Here is a 23,143-nt window from a genome sequence, read left to right on the forward strand (position 1 = left end):
AATGTCTTGCAGGTCAAGGGGGTTGAATAATTTTGAATAATGTGTGTGTGTGTGTGTGTGTGTCTTTCACTGCATGTCATTATACTCCGTAGGTATGGTTTGTAAGAAATGTCATTTGAAATTGATTTTGTCAAGTACATGAAAGTGTTTTTGCTGTTTGCAGAACCTGTTGAACCTCTGATTGCCGCTGCTGAGAGTCTAATTCCTGGGCTGGAGGCAGCGGAACCTGCTCCTCCTCCTCCATCTTCTGGTAAGTGTACTATTAGCCCTAAACTAATGTTTCACTACTACATAAAATTAGTGTGATTTGAATTAACGTAGCAAATATTGCATTGTGACTATATTTGTAGATGTACTCTATGACCCTAATAGTGACATTCTGCTTCCTGTCTTGTCTGTATTTGGCCATTGATATTCTGTTTGTGTGCTGTTAGTCTCTTACATTATTTCTGTAACATTCCTGACCTCCCTCACTGTGTGATGGCAAATGTTCAGTACATCTTAGGTAGTTGAACTGGTTACCAGACTCCGCAGGAGACTTCTATTAAGATAAATCAAGGCCAGCCAGTTAACAGCATCCCCGCTGAGCAGCTCATCAGAGTCCGCCTGCTTCCTCCATTTACGCTGATGCTTAGTGTGTATTGACTCTTATTGATCTCCAGCACTTCTTGACTGCTTTATTATTTCTATTTTTTCTTTCTCTGCACTCATAAAGCTGAAAGACCTGTTGACATTCTGGGCTTGGAACCGGGAGCTGGTTTGCTAGCTGTGCCAGGTAATCCAAAGACCCATGGCAGCTTCACCTGACCTCTATGCACCTTAGTGGTCATCACACCTGCAGGGGTTTATAAAATGCCCATACTTTAAAATTTGGTGATTCACAGTAGCAATTTTGTTACAAATGTAAACACTAATGTACTGTTTAGCACTTTATTTTAAAATTAACCACAAAAACCTTTAGCCTTTTCTGGCAATTTTGTTTAAACAAACAGATCTATTTTTGAATAGCTAAATAAATAAGCTTTCTATTGATATATGGTTTGTTAGGATAGGACAATATTTGGCCGAGATGCAACTATTTGCAAATCTGCAATCTGAGGGGGCAAAAATCAAAATACTGAGAAAATCGCCTTTTAAGTTGTCCAAATGAAGTTCTTAGCAATGCATATTACTACTCAAAAATTACATTTTGATATATTTACGGTACACAATTTACAGAATATCCTAATGATTTTTGGCATAAAAGAAAAATCGATCATTTTAACCCATACAATGTATTTCTGGCTATTGCTACAAATATACCTGCTACTTAAGACTGGTTTTGTTGTCCAGGGTTAATACTAATTGGCTGCTGATGACTGGGAAAAAAAAATAAAAATGCTCTAATAAATATTTTATCTTTAGGTATACCTTTGTGTTTAATGTTTGTTTGTTTTTTTTTTTGTTTTTTTTGTTTTTTTGTCAACCTTTTTGTTTACTGCATCAATACGTAGATGAACCATCTTTAACTCAAATGGTTTATGTTTTTAATCGTAGATAGAAGTCACATGCATGACCATGGCCTTGGTGCCATTTTTTGTCTTCAGTGATCACATTCACTTTTACATTGTGTTCTCAGCCTGCATTGTGCAATGTATAATTTAGACCCATCAGTAATTAAGCTGCTTATTTTTGTTAGGTAAAGCAAAATCACTGGTCTGGCTTTCAAACCCTCTATTGTCCTTTCTCTTTCCTCTTAGTATCTGCATGCCTACATTTCTGTGTTTATTCTGGCTAACGCTCGCTGTTTTCATTGGCTGACTTACAGAGAAGCTGATAGAGGGCCTGAAGTCTCCAGATACCTCTCTCATGCTGCCTGATCTGCTGTCCATGGCCGACCCCTTCGGTAGCTCCATGGATGACACTAGAGATGGTAATAGCTTTTGCTGACAGTCTCACTAAATGCTTGCAGCTTTCACAAAAGCTTAATTAAACTATTCTTTTCGCTGAGACACACAATATTTTCCCCTCTATGTTGTTGTGCAATGCAGATTAAACTGATTTCTGTATTATTTGTGATTACTTGGTATTTTTTTTCTTGCAACATGAAATTTAACTTGATTTGTATAGACATTATGGCATTGCGTTAGTTGAAAAAGCTGATTAGTGATGGGTGCCAGAAATATTGTGTTTATCAAAAAGATGAGGTGGCCAAGCACCGAACCCTGAGGTACACCTGTAGTTAATTGATATGACTTGCACACCCCTCCTTTCCAAGATACCTCAAAGAATCTAATCATCATGCAGTGAGGATCTAGTGAGTCTCTTTGTTGAAGAAATCACACATTGTCCAGCAGACTAAAAAAACGAATGAATGCTTTTTGAATGTGTTATGAAAGATATCAGTGATGTGTTTGGTGATATGATGAATAATTCACAATGTGGCATTGTCTGTTTTCTTTGTGCTTTCTTCAATCTCTCTTACACCCAGCCAAAACGGAAGTGTGTTTGGACTCTCTGATTCCTGGCTTGGAGCCCCCTCGGGCTCAGCTGTACCCCATAGAAACAGAACCAGTATCATCAGCACTGGCAGGTAAAAAAAAAAAAAAAAATGCATCAGAGACGGACACGCTTCTGCCTAGCATTGGTAACATCCTGTCAAATATTTTAGTGGTGCGAGAATATTTTCTCTGTGTTTAGAGGGTGCCTGAGGCTAAAGTTGACTTCACTCATTAAAAGGGTTCCTATTATGCATTTTCACTTTTTGAATTTTAGCCAATCTGTGGTGTGTATGTTTAGGCATAAAAAGATCTAGAAAAATACACATCTCAAAATCCACTCCAAAGACAGATATTTAGTTTTTAAAAAATCCCTTTTCAAGAACTACAATGAACGGCTCCAAATGACTACAGCGTTTGTTTTCCGCATGTTGTGATGTCACAACGTGGCTTATTGGAATATCATTAAATTAAATCCCGCCTACGGAAATTCGAATGGTCGAGTGTAGGGACGAGGTGGGGGGTTAGGCTAACTTTAGCAATGCGGATTTAACGTGCCGCAGACATGTTCAGTGTGTGGTAAGAGATTTATTCATCATACAGTGTAGACAGCTTTACCTGTAACGCGAGTGTTTTTTAAAATGCATAAACTTGCACTAGACTAGGCAAGGCTAATCAGTGATGATGTTCTTTGATAACGTTAATGTTAGGATGCTTTGAGCCTTATGCTGGAGCTGGTGTATGTAAATATGTAAGGAGCTAAATAATTAAATAAATTGGCACAATATCATCATGTATTGACGATCTGGCACGATAGGACCCAACTCTGCTGTAGCGTATTATGTTACCCTCCATGCATCCTAGCTGTATATGACTTCCTTCTGTCAGACGAATGCAATCAAAGTTACATTAAAAATCCTGGCACTCCTAAGCTTTAGAACGGTATAGACGAGTGTTTCTCCTCATCAGTCCAAATCAAGTCCAATAAAGTGCATCCATCCATAATAAAAAGTGCCTGACACAGCTCCGGGGGTCAATAAAGACCTCTGTAGAGAATCGATGCGTTTTTGTAAGAAAAATATCCATATTTAAAACATAAGAATCACTTTGTACACGGAAATTGCTAGTTTGGTAAGGGGTGTGGCAAGACTAAAACACCGTCTAAGCTGTTCGCCAATCATAATGCAGTGGGACAGCTAACCAATCACAACACATTTTATTTTTCAGAAGGCGGGCCTTCATTAAACCCGGAACTAATCGAACCATTTGTGCCAGGCTGGGAGAAAGGTATTGTAATAATGTAAATTATGTGAAAAACAATGCATTAAGAAAAAATAATGCATGAGAAAACCATATTCTTTCATCTTTAGTTATAAATGAATTCAGTATACAGTGGAAACACTGTAAAGGTGTTTTCGTAGACAAAATCCTGTTATTTTGATATGAATCCATGCAACTGTGAATTTTGCCTTTGGCCAATATATTTCCTGTTCAGATTTCACAACGGGTTCAAGTGGGCCTTGCAGAATTGCTGTGTTGCTCAAATGCCCAAAAGTAAAGCTGCTCAGTTTAAAAAAGTTTTCCGAGCAAGCTGTGATTAATACATCAGTACATTTTTGACAAAAGACAGAGGACCTTTTTAGTCTGTGAAGTTTTGCTAAACGCACATCTTAAAATTTTCAATTCAAGACATTCCAGTGTATATATTAAGAGGCACTAAACTTTCAGACAGATGTTGAACACATGACTATTCACATAAACATGTCAATAATGCCTCTTTGGTGTCCAGATGGGACAGAGCAGTCTTTGTTTGACTCAGCAAATCTAAAAATACAGCAGAATGATTCTATTTAAGTCAGAAAAAGAGTAGGAAATGGTCCTGAAAAATAAATTATGACTAGAAAAAAACATGATCCTCCAAAAATATAAATGATATAAGATATAACCCCCTGATTTTTATATAGTCAATTTGATTTAATGTTTTCATGTGTTTCCCTGGTGTTGCTCCCCACTGTGCTGTAGACCCTTTGATTGGAGAGGACTCCTTGCTGGGCTGTTCTCTCCCCTCTGGCACCGCCTCCTGTTTGGATGACTTTGCACCTGTTTCAGGAGGCACCTCCCAGAACATACCAGGTACAACCAATCACGCTTTTGTTCTGCTGGCATTTACAGCTTATGCGACCTGGTTCATTAAAATTAAAAATGATATGTTATTAACATACTATATGCACTTTTTGACATTTGTTTAACTTTGGTATGAAAATGTATGCCAAGATGTCAGAGGTTGACATCATGCTAACAGTGCTGTATTTTTCTTACCCGTGTTTGTCGCTCCTCTTAAATCTTTTCCCCTTAAACTATCATTTGCCTCGACCCTTAACGCTTCTCAGCTGCAGACTCCTGTTTGATCTCAGGCTTTGAGCCTTCAAGCGCTGAGACAGCCAATGAAGATGAATTTGACCCCATACCAGTACTGGTCTCCAAAAACTCCCAAGGTAAGGAACCAAATCTTTTCTTCTGAGAATAAGTGAGAAATGTGTTTCTTACTCTCATTATAATGAAAACAAGCAGTTACTTCACATATAAGTATGTGACAACTAAATATTATTTTAAATGTTTTTTTGTTGTTGTTTTTTGGTAAGTGCAAAAATACACAGTTGAGATGTTTTGTTTGAGGGAGATGAGTTTGCACTTATGACTAGGGATGGGAATCATGTGGAAATTCTGGTTCCAATTCCAGTAACGATTCTTAAAATATTATTAGGCTATGTCTGCATTAATCTGGATACATTTAAAAATGGAGTTTTCATTTTAATAACACTTTCCGTCCACACTAGTGTTTTCAGGCGTTTTCCAAAAGTTTCTCATCCACACCAAAACATCAGAAATTGTTGAATTCGCTTTACTGCGCATGTGTACAGTCTCAAAAAAGTTCACTGAGGTGATACAGACATGATACGTTTTCATGCAATTCTTCTGGCAGGAACATTTTATTTAGAAAAATACTTCACTATTCACTGATGTGTCCTGGTCACACTCACTTCCATATTGTATTTGTGATCTAAAACACAACTGCTGTCATGTTTTGCTGCGAACAGCAATCAATAGTAAATTTTCACCTTTGCAGGGCTGTGATATAAAGAGTGTACAAAGTAACACATCTGTAGCAGTAGTGTAAAAAAAAATATATATATAGCACAATACCACAGTACGGTTATAAATATAGATATCTATTGGTACAATATGTGTTACATGACTAAACATGCGTCATCGTTTTCAAAAGCCTCAGTTTTCTCATACTACACAACAACGCAAAAAAATCATTTTCAAATTTATCCACTTTGGAGAGCGTTTTCAAAAAGCTCAGTTTTCCTTGACAAAAATGCTGTCTCAGCAGGGACCGAAGTCCAAAACAGAGAGAAAAAGATGCGTTTTTGAACAAAAACATATTAGTAACCTCTATGTAATCAAATATGTTTGTATCTTCCTTCCTTCAGTTGCAAAGAAATTAAGATTTTTTTGAGGAAAACATTCCAGGATTTTTTTTTTTCCCCCCGTATAGTGGACTTCAGTGGTGGCCAATGGGTTGAAGGTCCAGATTGCATTTTCAGTGGAGCTTTAAAGAGCTGTACGCAATCCCAGCCGTGGAACAAGTGTCTTATCTAGCTACGCGATCAGTCATTTTCCAAAAAAAAAAAAAAAAAAAGATACAAATCTTTTTATCCACAAAGTCTAAAATCTTTATTCCAGTTACCAAAAAAAAAGAATTCTCCTAAACACTGATCAAACTAACCTCATATTTGTGTTTTGTGAAGTCCTTAAAAGAATCAAATACTTCCTTCATAGTTTATTTGAAAAAAACAATTCCCAGATTCTTGATTCCCAACCCTACGCATGACCTCTCGCAACAGTCTTTCTTGACTTTTCGTGAACGTTTACTTACCTTTGTGTCTCTCTCTCCCTCTCTCCTCTGCTGTCCCCTTCCTCGGTCTTTCCTTGTCTTAATCTGGCTGTCCTCCCTTTCCTCCGCCCCTAACCTTCCTGTCCGTCTGGCCTCTTTTAGGAGGTCACTCTCGCAGTAACAGTGGCAGCTCTGAATCCAGCCTGCCCAACCTGGCCCGTTCCCTGCTGCTGGTGGACCAGCTCATCGACCTCTAGACCGTACAGATAATTCCTGCTGTGCTGAAGATGACGCCAGCCGCTGTAGTCTTCTGCCTTTAACCATGAATCCCTCCCGCTATCCTTTGTCTTGCCCTCCACCCTTTTTCATGGTCCATTTCCCTCTTTAAATCCATGGCTTCAGTTTCTTCCTGTTCATCACATCTCACGTTTTATGTTCTTTCCCTTTCGCTGTTGTCCATCAGTTCTCGTCGTAATCACCATCATCGCTCATTTGATTTGACATACTCTGCTTTCCTTCCTTGCACCATGACGTTTTTCTCCCTGATGAGTTTATGTTCAACTTTTCGTTCAAGTCTGGTGCAACCTTTTTCTACAGGCTCAAAATCTGGTTTCCTCCGGCATCCATATCCGTGCTTCCTTTGGACACGTGTACTTGACCGTCACACATTTCATTTGCCAAGAGTGCAAAATCGTTCTTCTCTTCAGTCTTTAGCTGTGTCTTCGGTGGCACTCAGGAAGCTCGTCTCCAGATATTAAACACACATGGGTTTTAGACACAAGCAGTCGGCTCCTTCCAGACAGAAATTAAAGTACAAAGCGAACCAAATGTTTACAGTCAGGAATATTTTCGCTGGATGTTTACAGACCGGCAGGTAGGCAAGCACAGCTTGTGAGAATTTATCTTCACCCAGACTGACCGCAGGGTACGAACGGATCCTAAACCTGTTTTAAAACCAACTAGAAGCTCCTCATTGCCATCAGTGGTACTCGTTCGCCATCTCATGACCTCCATACCATCATTTCTCTGTTAGTTCTTTCTGTAAATAGCTCTATTGATGTTGTACGTTGACTCGAAGCAATGTAAATTGTTGTATATCTGCAGTATCCGACTCTCCCGCCCTCAAAAGTGATTCGTTCCTACTGTGTATAAAGCATCTGGTCCAAATGTCCAGCGATTCCTTCAGAGATCCCAGTCTTATCCCATAGTATACATTATGAGATAATTTAAAAGAAATATTTCATATACGGTTAAGATTATATGTGAATATGAATAGAGTGTTAGAGAATGAATGTATGAATCGAGTATCCATATATAAATGCAGATATGTGTATATGAAACCTATTTAAGAGGAAACTTTATCTCTTTGTTCTGTGTGTTGAGATGTGTTTGCGAATGTAAATTGTCGGTTTCATCTTCTAACGGCCAGATCGTCATTGCCGAACAAAGTCGATTAGGAAAAGAGGACAATCTTGAAGCATCCCGATACGGTACGACGCCATGCGTAAGCAAATCGACTGGATTTGTTTTCAGTTTTCGTTGCCTTTCTCAGACATTTATCGTCAACAAAACAGGTTGTAGTTTTGAAGGCAATGCTCGACAAAATCCTCAACGCTGTACGTATACAATTCATCCTCAGAACTACCGCCCGACGCCATGCTTTCTTGCACAGTTCTCGTGACTCAAACGCATATCGAAGCATGGCAGTGTTTATGAAAATGAAGTTAAGACATGTCTGTGGCCAATCTTCATATCAGTACTGTACGTATGTATGTGCGTGTATGTGTGGACGTGAGGTAAATAAATAGCTAGTCTTAGTTGTTGAAAGTGGTGAGGTCGTTCTGTCTTTGACATGGTTTATCTGCTTCATTTGGACAGCTGGACCCGCAGCAGGCACCTCTGTTTCAAGCACAGGTTCTCTTTTCATTCACTGAGAGTCATTAGACATTGAGAGCATGGAAAATGCTGGCTTTAATGTTGTACGATATAAGCAGATTCCCAATCAGTGACGGACATGCTGTAGAATTGAACGTTCTTTAATCAGATACAAAAAAATCAGCTCTTGTCATTTCAAGGGCAACTACAGTACGGGTGGGCGGTCTCATGGACATTTTGCTCTGCTATTTACATAACTTCCGATATTTTTGCATGGTTCTAAAATATTACCTCTTTTCCCATGCTGTCAAATTTGACTTATGTGATCAGAAAAGCTGGAACTTCGTTTTCTGTTTATTTCTGGTTGAAATGTACCATTTTTTTGTTTTACACGTCTTATTACACGTCGTTATTTTTCCATTTGATATACCCCAAACTTCTGAATATCATATACTAATATATACCTAACCACGATATATACGTTTTTAGTTATACCGCCCACACCCAAAAAAAGTTCTGTACTAAAAACGGTAGGAAAAACCTCAGACTTTTAACTCGCATTGCAATGAAAGCTTGGGAAGTTTTATGAGGCGTTTTGTTATGTTGGAGGCATTTGGTTAAAAAAAAAAAAAAAAAATAGCAGGATAGCACTGCACTTCAGCCATCCTCTTTGCAGAGGAAAAGAGATGCTGCTGGGGCTCCATTACTGGTATTTGTTGTTGGCAGTGTCGATTATGAGATCGTTCTATATCCTCGCCTCTATTTTGTACAGCCGTTCGCAGACTCTCATGTTAACCTATGCAATCCTAATGCTTCATCTTGTAGTTCTCAGTAGAGGTCTTTGCCCCGCGGGTAGTGTTTGACTTGTGTTGTTGTGCAGAAATCAAAGATTCCTTTTATGTGCTGTTTTTGTTCAGAGAAAAACAATATTTATGACCATGTTTATCCCCAGAGTTGGAACCTCATTGGTCTCTGTAGCAAACACCCTCAGCCCAGTGTTAGAACAGTGATGGGTTCATGTGCACCTTCTATTTTTGTGAAAACCAATAAACAAAGAAAGGGGTGTTAAATAAACATGTAAATGTGAATGTAAATTGTGCCGATGTTAATTATTTGTCTGTTCAAACAGCACTCTTAGCAGCCTAATAATACTAATAATGTAATCCAGTATATAAATAATCTTCTGTAGCTTCCTAAAGAAGTAGTACTAAATGAAAAAAAAATTTATATTTAAGCAAATTAAGAAAAAATGTACACATCTCCATTGTGTTCAAAAGTTTTCACCCCCCTTCCTTCTGAAGCATCAGCGAGCATTTGAGTATTCTGTAATAGTTTGATATGGGTACCTCAGTTGTCCTCAGTGTGAAAAGATAGATCTTAAAATCATACAGTCATTGTTGGAAAAGGTTCAGATACACAAAAATGCTGGAAAACCAAAGAATTTGTGGGACCTGAAGGAACAGCGGGAAGTGTAACTGTTCAGGACAAACAAGGGACTCATAAACAACTATTACTAAACAAAAAAACAGCTGTGGATCATCGAGGTAACTACACAGTATTAAGAATCAAGGGGATGTAAACTTTTGAACCGGGTCTTTTTATTTATTTATTTATTTTTTTTAAATAAATTCAACTTATTTTCTCTTATGGACTATATGTAAGCATATTTTATGTGAAATATCTTATTCAGGTCAGTACTACATTAACAATACCATGCATTTTGTATGATCCGTCTTATTTTGATAGAATGGTTATAATTTTGCAGATTCTGAAAGGGGGGTGTAAACTTTTGAGCTCAGCTGTAAAACTTAAAGGGTCAGTTCACCCAAAAATTAAAATTCTGTGATTAATTACTCACCCATATGTCGTTCCAAACCTGTAAGACCTTCAATCATCTTCGAAACACAAATTAAGACATTTTTTGGATTAAATCTGAGAGCTACCACATTCAAGGTCTAGAAAGGTAGTAAGGACATCATTAAAATAGTCCATGTGACATCAGTGCTTCAACCATAATTTTACGAAGCTACGAGAAAACTTTTTGGGTTTGAAGCCCATAAGACCTTCGTTGATGTTTGGAATTTATTCATGAACTCCCTGCAAACGACTAGGGTAACCAAACTTGTTCCTGGAGGGCCGGTTTCCTGCAGAGTTTACCACCAACTTTTCTCAACACGCCTGCCTGGAAGTGTTTCAAGTATACCTAGTAAGACCTTGTTTAGCTGGTTCAGGTGTGTTTGATTAGGGTTGGAGCTAAACTCTGTAGGGACACTGGCCCTCCAGGACCGGATCTGGTGACCCCTGGACTAGAGGGTGAGTAATTAATGACAGAATTTTCATTTTTGGATGAACCATCCCTTAAATTGTAACTGTATAAATAAAAAACAGAACACAATAAAAAACAGAACATAATATCAAAAAAAAAAATAAAAAATCACCATGAAACCATTTTAAACGGGCCACTTTTTTAAAACAGGTTTAGAAAGTCTAAACACGTTTTTATTTTTTATTTTTTTGATTCACACGGTGCTACTCAGATTTGTTTCTGTTAGACTGCAGTCCTTTTTTGGACATACAACTCATAATGAAGGTCTTTGATGTTAAATAGTTTTCTCTTATTGTTATCACGTGACAACATTTAGCTGCAGGTATGGCTGATGTAGCCGAGTCTTCTGCAGGTAAGATTTCTTTGGTCATGTTATGGCCTTTGTCTGTCTCATCTCTCTCTTCCCCCTGTCATTTGAGCATTCATTTTTGTGGGAGAATCAACATAGACCAAATGACTAAAATAAAAAAAAGGTGACTTGCCACTGTAAGACTGCAGTGGAAAAAGTAAATCATATTGGCCTCCACCTGAGACATAAATGTATGTTTAATGATGGGAAATGATGATACGGTGCCTATTTGATAGGACAGCCAAGGAAATTGCAAAATCGCATTTAGATGAAAGAAAAGGACTCCTGGCAGACAGAAGGCAAGTTGTCTCAGGTTAATCATTTTTGAAGCCTGCAGATTCACAGGGGGAAAAAAAGCATCAGCCAATTTCCCAGTTTTAGGGTGAATCCTACAAAACACCTTTCAAGGATATCTGGGAACTTTTCTGGTTTTATGACCTAGTTCTACTTGTTGCAGCATCCAGACCTGAATCAGCCCTCAAACCTTTTAAATATTAACCTCATATATGTTGTTCCTATTATTTTTATTCGTCCAAGTCATAAACCAGCCTGATTCTCTTTCAAACAAAGTGTTTCAAAAAACCAAACTTGCCAGAATGCCTGTAGGTATTTTCCCATTTAGGAGATTCCTTCCTTTAAATCGTATTGACTTTAAAGGAGCCCTTAAAGCAGGGAGTTTATGAATAAATTAGAGGAGCAAAAGGAGCCTAATTTGGTATTGAGCTTCAGGCCGTGCGTTTTTTGCTGGCCTTGTATAACACAAAAACAGCCGTCTTCATTTAAAAACAGGTGCGATTATCTACACTTTTTAAGAATGTGCATGCAGTTTCTTCGACTTCTATATGCAAATGACCACTTTTGCTTGTGAAATGCATAAGATCCTGAATAGACGATAAATATGGGTGATCATGTTAATGTTCACATTGTTTGGACATCTATAGTTGATGTTTGGTCTGGTTGGACTGGTTGGACTGGTGATGGTGATTTTTTGTAAAACAAATTGTAATTTTAAAAGTAAAAGACGGATGCTACATTAAAAACCTGTTAATCAGTTAACCGTTCCCTTACTTTATACAGTGAAAACTGTAATGGATCTAATTTAAAGGAATAGTTCACCAAAAAATGAAAATTCTGTCATTAATTATTCACCCTTAAGTCGTTCCAAACCTGCAAGACCATTGTTTATCTTCGGAACACAAATTATGCTATTTTTGATTAAATATGAGAGCTATCTGAGCCTGTATAAACAGCAATGCAACTACTACGTTTAAGAAATTGTTGAATAAAGTCCTTATATTTGTTTTCTTTGCGCACAGAAAGTATTCCTGTAACTTCATAAAATTACGGTTACTTTACTACCTTTCTGGGCCTTGAATGTGTCAATATCCAAAATATCTTAATTTGTATTCCAAAGGTCTACAACGACATGAGGGTGAGTAATTAATGACAGAATTTTCATCATTAGGTGAACTATTCTTTTAAGCACATTTAAAAACCTTATCACCAGAGAGTGTCTTTAAATTGTTTTAACGTTAGTGCTTCTTTTCTTTTGCAGATGATCAGCCTAACATCAACGGCTATGATTCTTCATCAGGAGCCACCAACATCCCAAACTCAGAGGTTCATGTAGAAGAAGAGGAGGTTCTGCACATGTGCAGTGGCTCAAAACTTCTCTTGCTGGACTCCAAACTCCTCAACACTACGTCTCTCAAACTCTCGCCATCGTCCTCCCCAGATGTCTTCTCAAATGCCCCGTTCCCTGGATGTGGACGAGATGGTAGGGACATCTTCACCGGTGCTCCATTTCCCCAACTTCAACGAACCCATCCGCAGACTGACGTCTTTCTCCAGGCCCCATTCGGCAGGAGAAATGATCTGTCTGGACCGCAGCATCTAACAAGATGCACAAATGGCAATGAGCCCATCCTGCCTCATCCACCCGTGCACAGTCAAATCCGGTTTCCGCATTGCGCCGAGGCTCCGATGCCCCAGCAGCCCATTGCCGCCCACCGCGTGATTTCCAGCGTGGGCCAGCAGGCGGCTGTGAGCTCAGTCCCCGTTGGGCCGCTTCACTCCTGGACGGTAGGTGTTCGAGCAGTGATGGACCCCTTCCTGGCAGCCCCCTTCCAACCTCGGGGCCCAGTGGGAAAGCCTTAGCATTTGAGAATGTTGTAAGTGCCCTGTCCTGCCGTCCCAGTGCTGGATGCATCTGTGGTGGAAGCAAATCTGGCGTAGTCTATCATGAGACGACTACCTCAGTACCTCAGCACTTTAGCTCAGCTTCACTACAGTGTTCTTCCTCTGTGCGTCGCTCCACCTCGATTATGATATACAGGTCTATAATCTGCATATATTCACCCGTTTCTTTTTGTAACAGTTTATACGTTATAAGCTTTTTTTTATATATATCATACACAGTATTAAAAAAGATGTAAAATGTGAAAATGAAGGAAGTTTGTTACTCTCGGTTTACAGGGAGCAGCTGATGGGACTATTCAAAGGCTTTTTCAAGTACTAACTACCTTTTTGAGTCTCAAAGCTGGACGAATTTCCAGAATCTGGTGGCAGATTTGTGTTGAGGCCTTGTGACAGGTAATAATGGCTGGAGAATCACGTTTCTTTGTTGTTCTTGTTAAACCCAAGGTACTGTAGGCGTTCCCAAGCTGGACTGGAATGGACTGTAAGTAACTGACGGTCACATCCACACCATGTAATGCAGTGAAACCATTGAAGCACTTTTACAATCTGTAATTGTGGATATAGTAGTTTTGCTATATAACAATCTGCTGTATATTCCTTATATGATAAACCATTTCTGTTAAAATGTCTCGTCTTTGACTTCCTTCATAACTTAATCATACTTTTTTGAACTCCTGCAGGATTTACAGGCTGAATGTACAGTCATGGCCAAAATTATCTGCACCCTTGCAATTCTGTCAGAAAATGCAACCCTTCTCTCAGAAAATTGTTGCAGTTGCAAATGTTTTGGTACTCGCATGTTTATTTATTTTTTTGTTTGCATTGGAACAACACAAAAAACACAGAAGAAAAGTGAAATCTGATACAGTTCCACACAGAACCCAAAAAATGCACTGGACAAAATTATTAGCACCCTTAACTTAATATTTGGTAGCACACCCTTTGGAAAAAAATAACTGAAATCAGTCACTTCCTGTAACCATGAATGTGTTTCTTACACCTCTCTACTGGAATTTTGGACCACTCTTCTTTTGCAAACTGCTCCAGGTCACTCAGATTTGAAGGATGCCTTCTCCAAACTGCTGTTTTGAGATCTCTCCACAGGCGTTCTATGGGATTCAGATCTGGACTCATACTTCAGTGCTTTCTTTGTAACCATTTCGGAGTGCTTTTTGAAGTGTGTTTGGGGTCATTGTCCTGCTGGAAGTCCCATGACCTCTGGTGGAGGTGCAGCTTTCTGACACTGGCCACTACATTGTGCCCCAAAATTCTTTGTAATCATCAGATTTCATCATACCGTTCACACAGTCAAGGCATCCAGTGCCAGAAGCAGCAAAGCAACCCCAAAGCATCTTTGAACCTCCGCCATGTTTGACTGTAGGGACTGTGTTCTTTTCTTTGAAGGCCTCATTTCTTTTTCTGTAAACAGTGCCATGATGTCCTTTACCAAAAAGCTCTACTTTTGTCTCATCTGTCCACGGTCTCCCAGAAGGATTGTGGATTTGTCACATAAGTTTTGGCAAAGTCCAGACTTGCTTTTTTATGCCTTTTGTGTCAGCAGTGGTGTCCTCCTGGGTCTCCTACCATAGCGTCCCTTTTCATTCAGATGGCGACAGATAGCGTGAGCTGACACTGTTGTACCCTGTGTCTGCAGATCAGTGTGAATTTGTTTGGAAGTTAATCAGCGTTCTTTATCTACCATTTGAACAATCCTTTGTTGTAATTTGTCATTAATTTTGCTTTTCCGCCCAGGTCCAGAGAGGTTAGCTACAGTGCCATGGGCTGTAAACCTCTTGATGATATTGCGCACAGTGGACACAGAAACATTGAGATCTCTGGAGATGGACTTGTAGCCTCGAGATTGTCTGTTTTTCCACAATTTTTTCTCTCAATTCCACAGACAACAACTCACACTTCTTTCTTTTCTCCATGCTCAGTGTGACACACAACACAAAGGTTGAGTCAACCTTTCTCCATTAACAGGTTGCAAGTGTGATTACTATATTGCCCACACCTGTTACTTGCCACAGGTGTGTCTGAAAAAAGAAATAACAGGAGCATCACATGCTCGAAAAGCAATTATTTCTTACAATTATTTCTTATTTTGTCCAGTCCATTTTAAGTTCTGTGTGAAATTTTATTTAAGTTTGACTTTTCTTCTCTGTTTTTTGTGTTGTAGTGCAAGCTGTGAAGCATGTGAATACCAAAACATTTGGACTTAGAACAATTTTCTGAGAGAAGTGTTGCATTTTCTGACAGAATTGCAAGGGTGGTGATATTTTTGGCCATGACTGTATATTTTTCATTAGGGGTTCAAGCGCATAGCTTTTAAAACCTATTGTAAATGACCCTTTGCAAAAACCCACCCTCCTTAGTTACTGTTGCTATGTTCAACAAACCATGCCGCTCTCACACTAAACATCATGTTCTCACGCGGTGAAAAGTACATCGGAGCAAAAAATACAAAGCGTTCAAAAGAGACAGGGTCACTTTTCCTAAAAAGGCTGTAACTTTTAAACAGATATTTACACCAAACTTCATAGACATATGTAGGACCTCAATCTGAGGTCACTTGACAAAAATCGTGGAGTTTGCACATTGTGTGGTGCTATAATAGGACAAAAACATAAAAATGGCTATAATTACACCTTTTGTCCGATTGACAATGATGACAAAAGTGACAAGCAGTGTCTTTGTCCGAAGTGCCTGTTACCTATAATTTATTTCAAATATCTATATCTACAGCAAAATGTATGTGCATGTACACCAGTCAAAAGGTTTTTAATGTTTTTTTTAAAAAAAGTCTCTTCTGCTCACCAAACCTGCATTTATTTGATCCAATGGCAAAAACAATAAAATTCTCAAGTATTTTTACCATTTAAAATAATTGTTTTCTATTTGAATATATTTTAAAATGTAATATACTCCTGTGGTTTCAAAGCTGAATTTTAGCATCGTTACTCCAGCCATATAATCCTTCATAAATCATTCTAATATTCTGATTCCAAAAAAAAAAACATTATTATTGTTAAAAAAAGCTGAGTAGAATTTTTTTTTTTTAGGTTTCTTTGAATAGAAATAAAATATTGCTAATAATAAGAGTAGAAGTAGTAGTAGTAATAATAATAATACATGTTCCTGGAACAGCAAATCAGCATATTAGAATAGAAATAGAATAAAAAACAGTTATTTTAAAGTGCTCCTATTATGCCTTTTCAAATATGATCTTTCACGTAGTGTGTCATGTAGCTGTATGTGAACATAAACTATCTGCAAAGTTGTGAAGCAGACAGTGCACAATAAATAAAGTCTATATTGTCTATCAAAAAAAAGAATTTATGAATGTTTGAATTTAGCGGAACTTAGGTTGCCTTGACAGCGAATCAGGTTTCTTGCCGCTACATACAAACATTTTGGAGGCAAAAGACTAATTATAATATAAATATAAATTAAATCTGTACATACAAACAAAAACGAATGAGAAGCAGAGACTATTTTTTTCCACTGAGTATGTTTATCTATGGCTGAGAGAGAAGAATGATCACATGAGCTCTTCCTCCTCCTTTCCTATTGGCTGTCGCTCCCAAAAGTCGCTCTTCATTTGCATAAAGTTGAGGGATTCTGAACTTTGTCGCGTCGCTGGACACGCCCCATCCGGTCGCCAACGGTCGCTGTAGCTCGATGTCGCGCTTGTCGCCGGAAATCACCAGCTCTCCATTGAAATGAATGGGATCGTGTCGCTTTGTCGCTGCCTGTCGCTTGTAGTGTGAACGGGGCTTGAAGAATCATTTAGAAAATGGGGTAAAATTAAATCTATGTTTGGAGAAAACTAAAGTGTTTTTTGACCTTGCATTTATGTAAACCTGTTTTGGGAGTCTACTAAAACAATATTCTCAACCTTTAAAATGGCATAATAGGGGCACTTTAAACTTAAACTTTAACACCTCAAATCTCTCACACAGTAGAATCTGATCCCATTTTAAACTTTATGACCCAGCCTATTAGGCCGAACATTACAGACTCGTACAAAGAACTACCACTGGGTCTGGCAAACAAGGCTCTGAGAAGACAACTGGTTGAGGCACAGACTTCAGGATCACTGTGAACATCTGTACAAGGGTTTATTAAGGAGAGGCCGTGAGTAGCTCATACGCTAATAGCCCTAGAAGGGGCCTCCCTAAGACCTATGATTCGAAGGAAATGGGTTCGCAATTTATCTCCCGTTCTTCTCCCATCATCATTTTGAAATAATACAATCTCCCTCAATTTCTCTTTCCTTGCCTTCTTACTCTCCTCATTTTCCTGTCTATCTTTCATTTCTCATTTTCTCTCCATGGAAATTCCATTTTCAATGGAAAAAAACAAAAAAAAAAAAAACGTTGATTGATAGTATAATGACATATCCATTTTTTAATATATTGTGAAATTAGTTTTTATTTTTTTTCTCCTTCATCTCTGTCTCTACAGTCTCACAATCAAAGGTAATAAATCATTAAATACAGATATAAGTCATTTAATGCTTATTTTGACAGACATCACACGTTACTCTTTACAAACCCCGTCTCACTTAATTTACAGAAAAATATGTAAACATTTAGTTGCTTATATGATAAATAGTCTTTGATGAAATATTCCAGCAATGTGGCCATGGGCTGCATTCACAAATAGAGGCCAATCAGAGACCGGGGATTTAACTCTAAGGGACCGCTGTGCTTCACGCACACTTATTCAGTATATAAAGGCATTATTAAATTAATCATTGACTTCATACATGTTTCAGGTGAACCAGGTTTAAACTATTTTCTTCTTTGGCTGTCACTAATATGCTGTCAACACTGGCATACAGGACACCCTGGCAATACATTTCTTTTTACATAATTGTTATCAATCTCCACCTTATTCTTCAACGCAAATGTAAGCCTATGGGTGAGACTTCTGGTTCATTAGCCACAATAAAGAAATAGCAGGAAAAATAATAACATGCCGTAAATAGTAAAACAGTTCGCACTACAAACCGTATGGTAAGATGCACTAATTTGCCATATCAAGCAGCAAAACCAGCTGATTTGTACAGCTAAAAATATCTGCATGTGGATGAGACTGGAAGCGAGACCCAGAAAATGTACAAATGGGGAAAAACTGGTGGATAGCCTGTAGGGTGTTTTTTTATACTGTGAAGACATGATTTTTGTAACCCTTGTGGAGACTTCTGATTAAAAGTAATAAATAGCCAAATAGCTATTTAGTTATTGTTTTGGGCATTTGGCATAGATTTTAAAAAGCAGCATTATATTGAAATACACTACTGTTCAAAAGTTTGAGTTTGGTAAGATTTTACTTTTTCTTTCTTTTTCTTCCCCCCACACCCCCCACACCCCCCAAAGTGATCTCTTATAACCAAATCCCTTATGCTGCATTTACATGATCAAAAATACAATTAAATCAGTTATGCTGGAAGATATTATTACAATATAAAAGACCTGTTTTCTATATGAATATATTTTAAAATGTAATTTATTTTTGTGGTACAAAAGCTGAATTTTCAGCATCATTTCTCCAGTCTTCAGTATCACATGACTCTTCAGAAATCATTCTAATATGCTGATTTGCTGCTCAAGAAACGTTTGTATTATTATCAATTATGAAAACAGTTGCTGCTTAATATTTATGGAAAACATGATGCTTTTTTTTTAATTCTGATAAATAGAAAGTTCAGAAGAATGGGATTTATTTGAAATAAAAATAAGAGGATCGTGCACTCTCTTCAATCTACACATAACATCACAATATCCAAAAAACCTGGATTAATTAATTGATTAAATGTATGAACACTTTAATTATAGGGTTTTTTATATTTACTTTTTAAGGTTTTTTTAAATTGTTGACTGATAGTATGATGACTTTTATCCAGTTTTTCATACATTGTGAAATTAGTTTTTCTTTTTGTCTCCTTCATCTCTGTCTCTTCAGTCTCACAATAAAAGAGGTAATCACTCGAAGTCATTTAATGCTTATTTTGACAGACATCACACGTTACTCTTTACAAACCCCGTCTCACTTAATTTACAGAAAAATATGTAAACATTTAGTTGCTTATATGATAAATAGTCTTTGATGAAACATTACAGCAATGTGGCATGGGCCGCATTCACAAATAGAGGCCAATCACAGACACTGGGGTTTTAACTCTAAGGGACCGCTGTGCTGCACGCATACTTATACTTAACTTATTTTTACATACTTATTGTTATCAATCTCCACCTTATTCTTCAATGCGGATGTAAGCCTGTGGGTGAGACTTCTGGTTCATTAGCCACAATAAAGAAATAGCAGGAAGAATAATAACATGCAGTAAATGGTAAAACTGTTTGCACTACAAACCAGTGTGTTCATAATTCAGATAATACATTACAATAACATGGTAAGATGCACTAATTTGCAATATCAAGCAAAAAAAAAAAAAACAGCTGTTTTGTACAGCTAAAAATAGCCAGATGTGGATGAGACTGGAAGCCAGACCCAGAAAATTTACAAACGGCCGTACCTGTTCTTATGGGAAAAATTTGGTGGATAGCCTGTAGTGCGGGGTTTTTTTTAATACTGTGAAGACATGATTTTTGTAAAATCATATATCTCAGGGGGCCACTGTGCTGCACACACACTTATTCAGAACAAAGCCATTATTAAATTAAAATTAACCCTACTGACTTTATACATGTTCCAGGTCAGCAGGGTTTAAACTACTTTCTTCTTCGGCTGATGTCTCTTAAAGTTAATGAATAGTGAAACAGCTTTTTAGTTATTAGAGAGGTTCAGCAATTTAATGATAGTTAATGTCTCAGAGGTTACGGCAATAATTGCATAAAATGGAAGTTGGAAAAGCAGTGTTACACTACTGTTCAACAGTTCGGATTTGTTAAAATTTTTCAAAAAACACAGGATTATTGTGAACTATTATTACGATTTAAAATAACATTTTCCATTTTCATCTATTTTTAAAGGTAAAATTGCCTGTGATGGCAAAGGTGAATTTTCAGCAGCTAGTTAGTAGCAGATGTTGCTTATAATTAGATGCTGCACGTACACCCTTCCGGTACATTCTGTAATAAAGCATAACAGCATATATATAGACATATTCTCCATCATATTAAGTTTTTTTTTAATCTGTGAACAAATAAAAAAAAGCTACTTTAAATGTCAAAAATTCCAAATATATAAAATATGCATAAATATTACACCCTCTGAATGGCTTGATTAAAGAAGTCCACTTCCAAAACAACAATTTACAGATAATGTACTCACCCTCGTCATCCAAGATGTTCATGTCTTTCTTTCTTCAGTCATAAAGAAATTATGTTTTTTGAGGAAAACATTTCAGCATTTTTCTCTGTATAATGGACTGATATGGTGCCCCGATTTTGAACCTCCAAAATGCAGTTTAAATGCGGCTTAAAAACGATCCTAAATGCAGTTGTAAATGATCCCAGCCGAGAAAGAATTCCAATATTTTTTATTCTCAAACACTCATCTGGCCTTGCTCTCCATGAACTCTGGCTCAAGACAGTTAGGGTATGTTGAAAAACTCCAATCGTATTTTCTCCCTCATCTTCAAAAATCATTCCAAAATCATCCTACATCGCTGCAGAAGTACCGACCCAGTCTCAACGTGAACATGCAAATAAGATCAAACACCCTTAACAAAAAAGGTAAAACAGCGATACAGGGCGATTTTGAAGTTGAGGGAGAACATGAGATGGGAGTTTGTCAACATACCCTAACTGTCATGAACCGGAAAAAAACAGTCCAGGCAGAGTAAGCGTTTGAGATTAAAAAGTATATAAATTGTATTTTTATGAAAATAACTGATCGGTACGATAGATAAGACCCTTCTTTCTCGGCTGAGATAGTTTACAACTGTATATAAACTGCATTTTGGAAGTTCAAAATCGGGGCACTATATCAGTCCATTATGTGGAAAAAAATGCCGAAATGTTTTCCTCAAAAAACTATTCCTTTACGACTGAAGAAAGAAAGATATGATCCTGGATGACAAGGGAGTGAGTACATTATATGTGAATCTTCATTTTGAAAGTGGACTTCTCCTTTAAGGCTGTTTATTAATGAATCCCTAACATGGCAGTGGTTTTGGCTCTATTAATACCTGTTGCCCCTGTCACAAAGGCTTTGGAGCCCCCGTTTATTTTCTGTAAGACAATCTTCTCAGTGGCAGACAGACCCACAGTCCTGTGGCTAATGACATCAGCTCTTAGCTCTCAAGAGCCAAGCGTAGTAAATGCCCAAGAGAAGGATAAAAGGTTTAATCTCGCACTGAAGTGTGGCGACTGACCTGTCAAAATGACTTCACGATTGGTCCAGTTGTGACCACTATAATTGATTCCTGGTAGCGCTCACCCTCCTGAAAAGGCCATAAACATTGAGAGGTTTGTAATACATTTTAAATCAGCCACAACAGCCGTATAAAGGGATTCTCATGAAGCTGCTTCCAGCTTCCCTACTGATTTACATTAATGTTTTTTGCATTCAAGAACATTTTAGCAACACCTTAGCAACCACATAGTAACACAAATCCGCTCTTAACACCTTAGCAATTATACAGCATCACAGTTTAAAAAAACAATAAAAAAAACAACACAAACACAGAAACAAGCTAGAACTATTCAATGCTAAAAAACGTGCCTAGTGCTTACAGCTGTTTAAGCTGAAATAAAACAAAAAATGATTATGAAATTAAAATTAATTTAAATTTTTAATTTAAAAAAATGTCTTGGCAGCTAAATGAAAATTTTAAGTTGAACTAAAATTCTTAAAATAAAATTAAAAGATAATTAAAATATTTAAAAGAAAATATAAAAATGGAATATAAAAAAGTAAATTCCAAATATTAATAAATATCAAAATAACAAATACTAAAATAACAACAGCATCCTTAACATCTTTTAAAAATGTTAAAATGTAGGATTTTTTTTTTTTTTTAAATTGATTATTATTACTGTTAGAAAGAGTATAAATGATGACCAGCTTTTGTTTATTGCAGGATCACCGCTATAACAAATGACCAAGACCATTTACTTTTAGTTAGACCATGGTAGACAGCTGCTAAAAGCAGGAGACAAAGCACTGGTTTTGAAACGTGAATACGCAGGGTGGAAAATTCCATTCTGTGCTTGTGTTGCTCCAAATGTGCAGGCATTCACAAGGACAACTGGCCACAAAATGAGCAGGGAAACTATTAAAAGTGTTACGTGTCACACAACAGATGAAAAACAAAGAGATTTTTCTTTTTGAACTGAGAGTGTACATAAAATCAAACATCTATATACAACCACAGGTCAAGGCAAGTCCAAGTTTTTCCATTACAAATGAATGTGTGTATTCAGAGAGAGAGACTAAAGATACTTCTCTTTTCTAAATCGTCACCTTAGAATTATAAGGTTCTGTCTGCATTCTGAACTCTTTTGAGATATTAAGCTTCAAAGTTTTTGTGTTCCATTGACTTCTGTAGATAGAAGCATTTTTGTTTTCTAAAAAAAGGCCCAAGATGTACGTAGCTTCAAAAGAAGCCTCACATAATGTAAATAAGTTGTCGCAGAATATGAATATGTGAATAACTCAAGGCTTCTAGCATCAAAAGTAACTTGTCTGTTTTGATGTTTCTGTTTACTCTGGTGTTTCCAAGAACCGAATTATGTGATTAATCAAAGGTGAAGGTGAATATATAAAATCATTCTGTAGGCGGCTCATGCTGCCGTTCTGATTTAGAATCCGTTCATGCAGCTTCAAAAGATGTGCAGAACGTAAGAAGTTCTTGAGCTCTTAAACAGCAGTGGATTCTGCCAGTAGTCTTAAGCTGGAGCCGGTTAATAGCAGCCTATTGGCTGTTATTTCAATAACTCAGTGCTGCTTCATAGCTTAGTATTATTTCAAGCCAGTACTCCATATGTCATGTGATTCATCAATGATAGATAAAATGTGCATTCACAGCTTTTATGTCAAGT

General features: G+C 37.4%; 1 protein-coding gene across 6 annotated transcripts in view; it reads left to right on the forward strand.

Moving 5' to 3' along the window:
* Positions 1–13,785, forward strand: part of aak1b (AP2 associated kinase 1b) — a 59,422-nt gene extending 45,637 nt beyond the window's left edge. Inside the window, exons 15-22 of one of the 6 annotated variants that reach the window (XM_051120585.1) lie at positions 164–250; positions 716–775; positions 1,808–1,912; positions 2,471–2,572; positions 3,705–3,764; positions 4,500–4,610; positions 4,868–4,972; positions 12,484–13,785. In XM_051120585.1, coding sequence (XP_050976542.1) covers positions 164–250; positions 716–775; positions 1,808–1,912; positions 2,471–2,572; positions 3,705–3,764; positions 4,500–4,610; positions 4,868–4,972; positions 12,484–13,085 — 1,232 coding nt within the window. In that variant the 3' untranslated portion in view covers positions 13,086–13,785. Of the gene's footprint in view, positions 1–163; positions 251–715; positions 776–1,807; positions 1,913–2,470; positions 2,573–3,704; positions 3,765–4,499; positions 4,611–4,867; positions 4,973–6,540; positions 7,827–12,483 lie in introns of those variants that run through there. The other 5 variants (XM_051120582.1, XM_051120586.1, XM_051120587.1 and 2 more) reach the window with 5 other exon arrangements.
* Positions 13,786–23,143: the final 9,358 nt, after the last annotated feature.

This window comes from Labeo rohita, chromosome 10 (assembly GCF_022985175.1).
Source record: "Labeo rohita strain BAU-BD-2019 chromosome 10, IGBB_LRoh.1.0, whole genome shotgun sequence".
Taxonomy (NCBI): domain Eukaryota; kingdom Metazoa; phylum Chordata; class Actinopteri; order Cypriniformes; family Cyprinidae; genus Labeo; species Labeo rohita.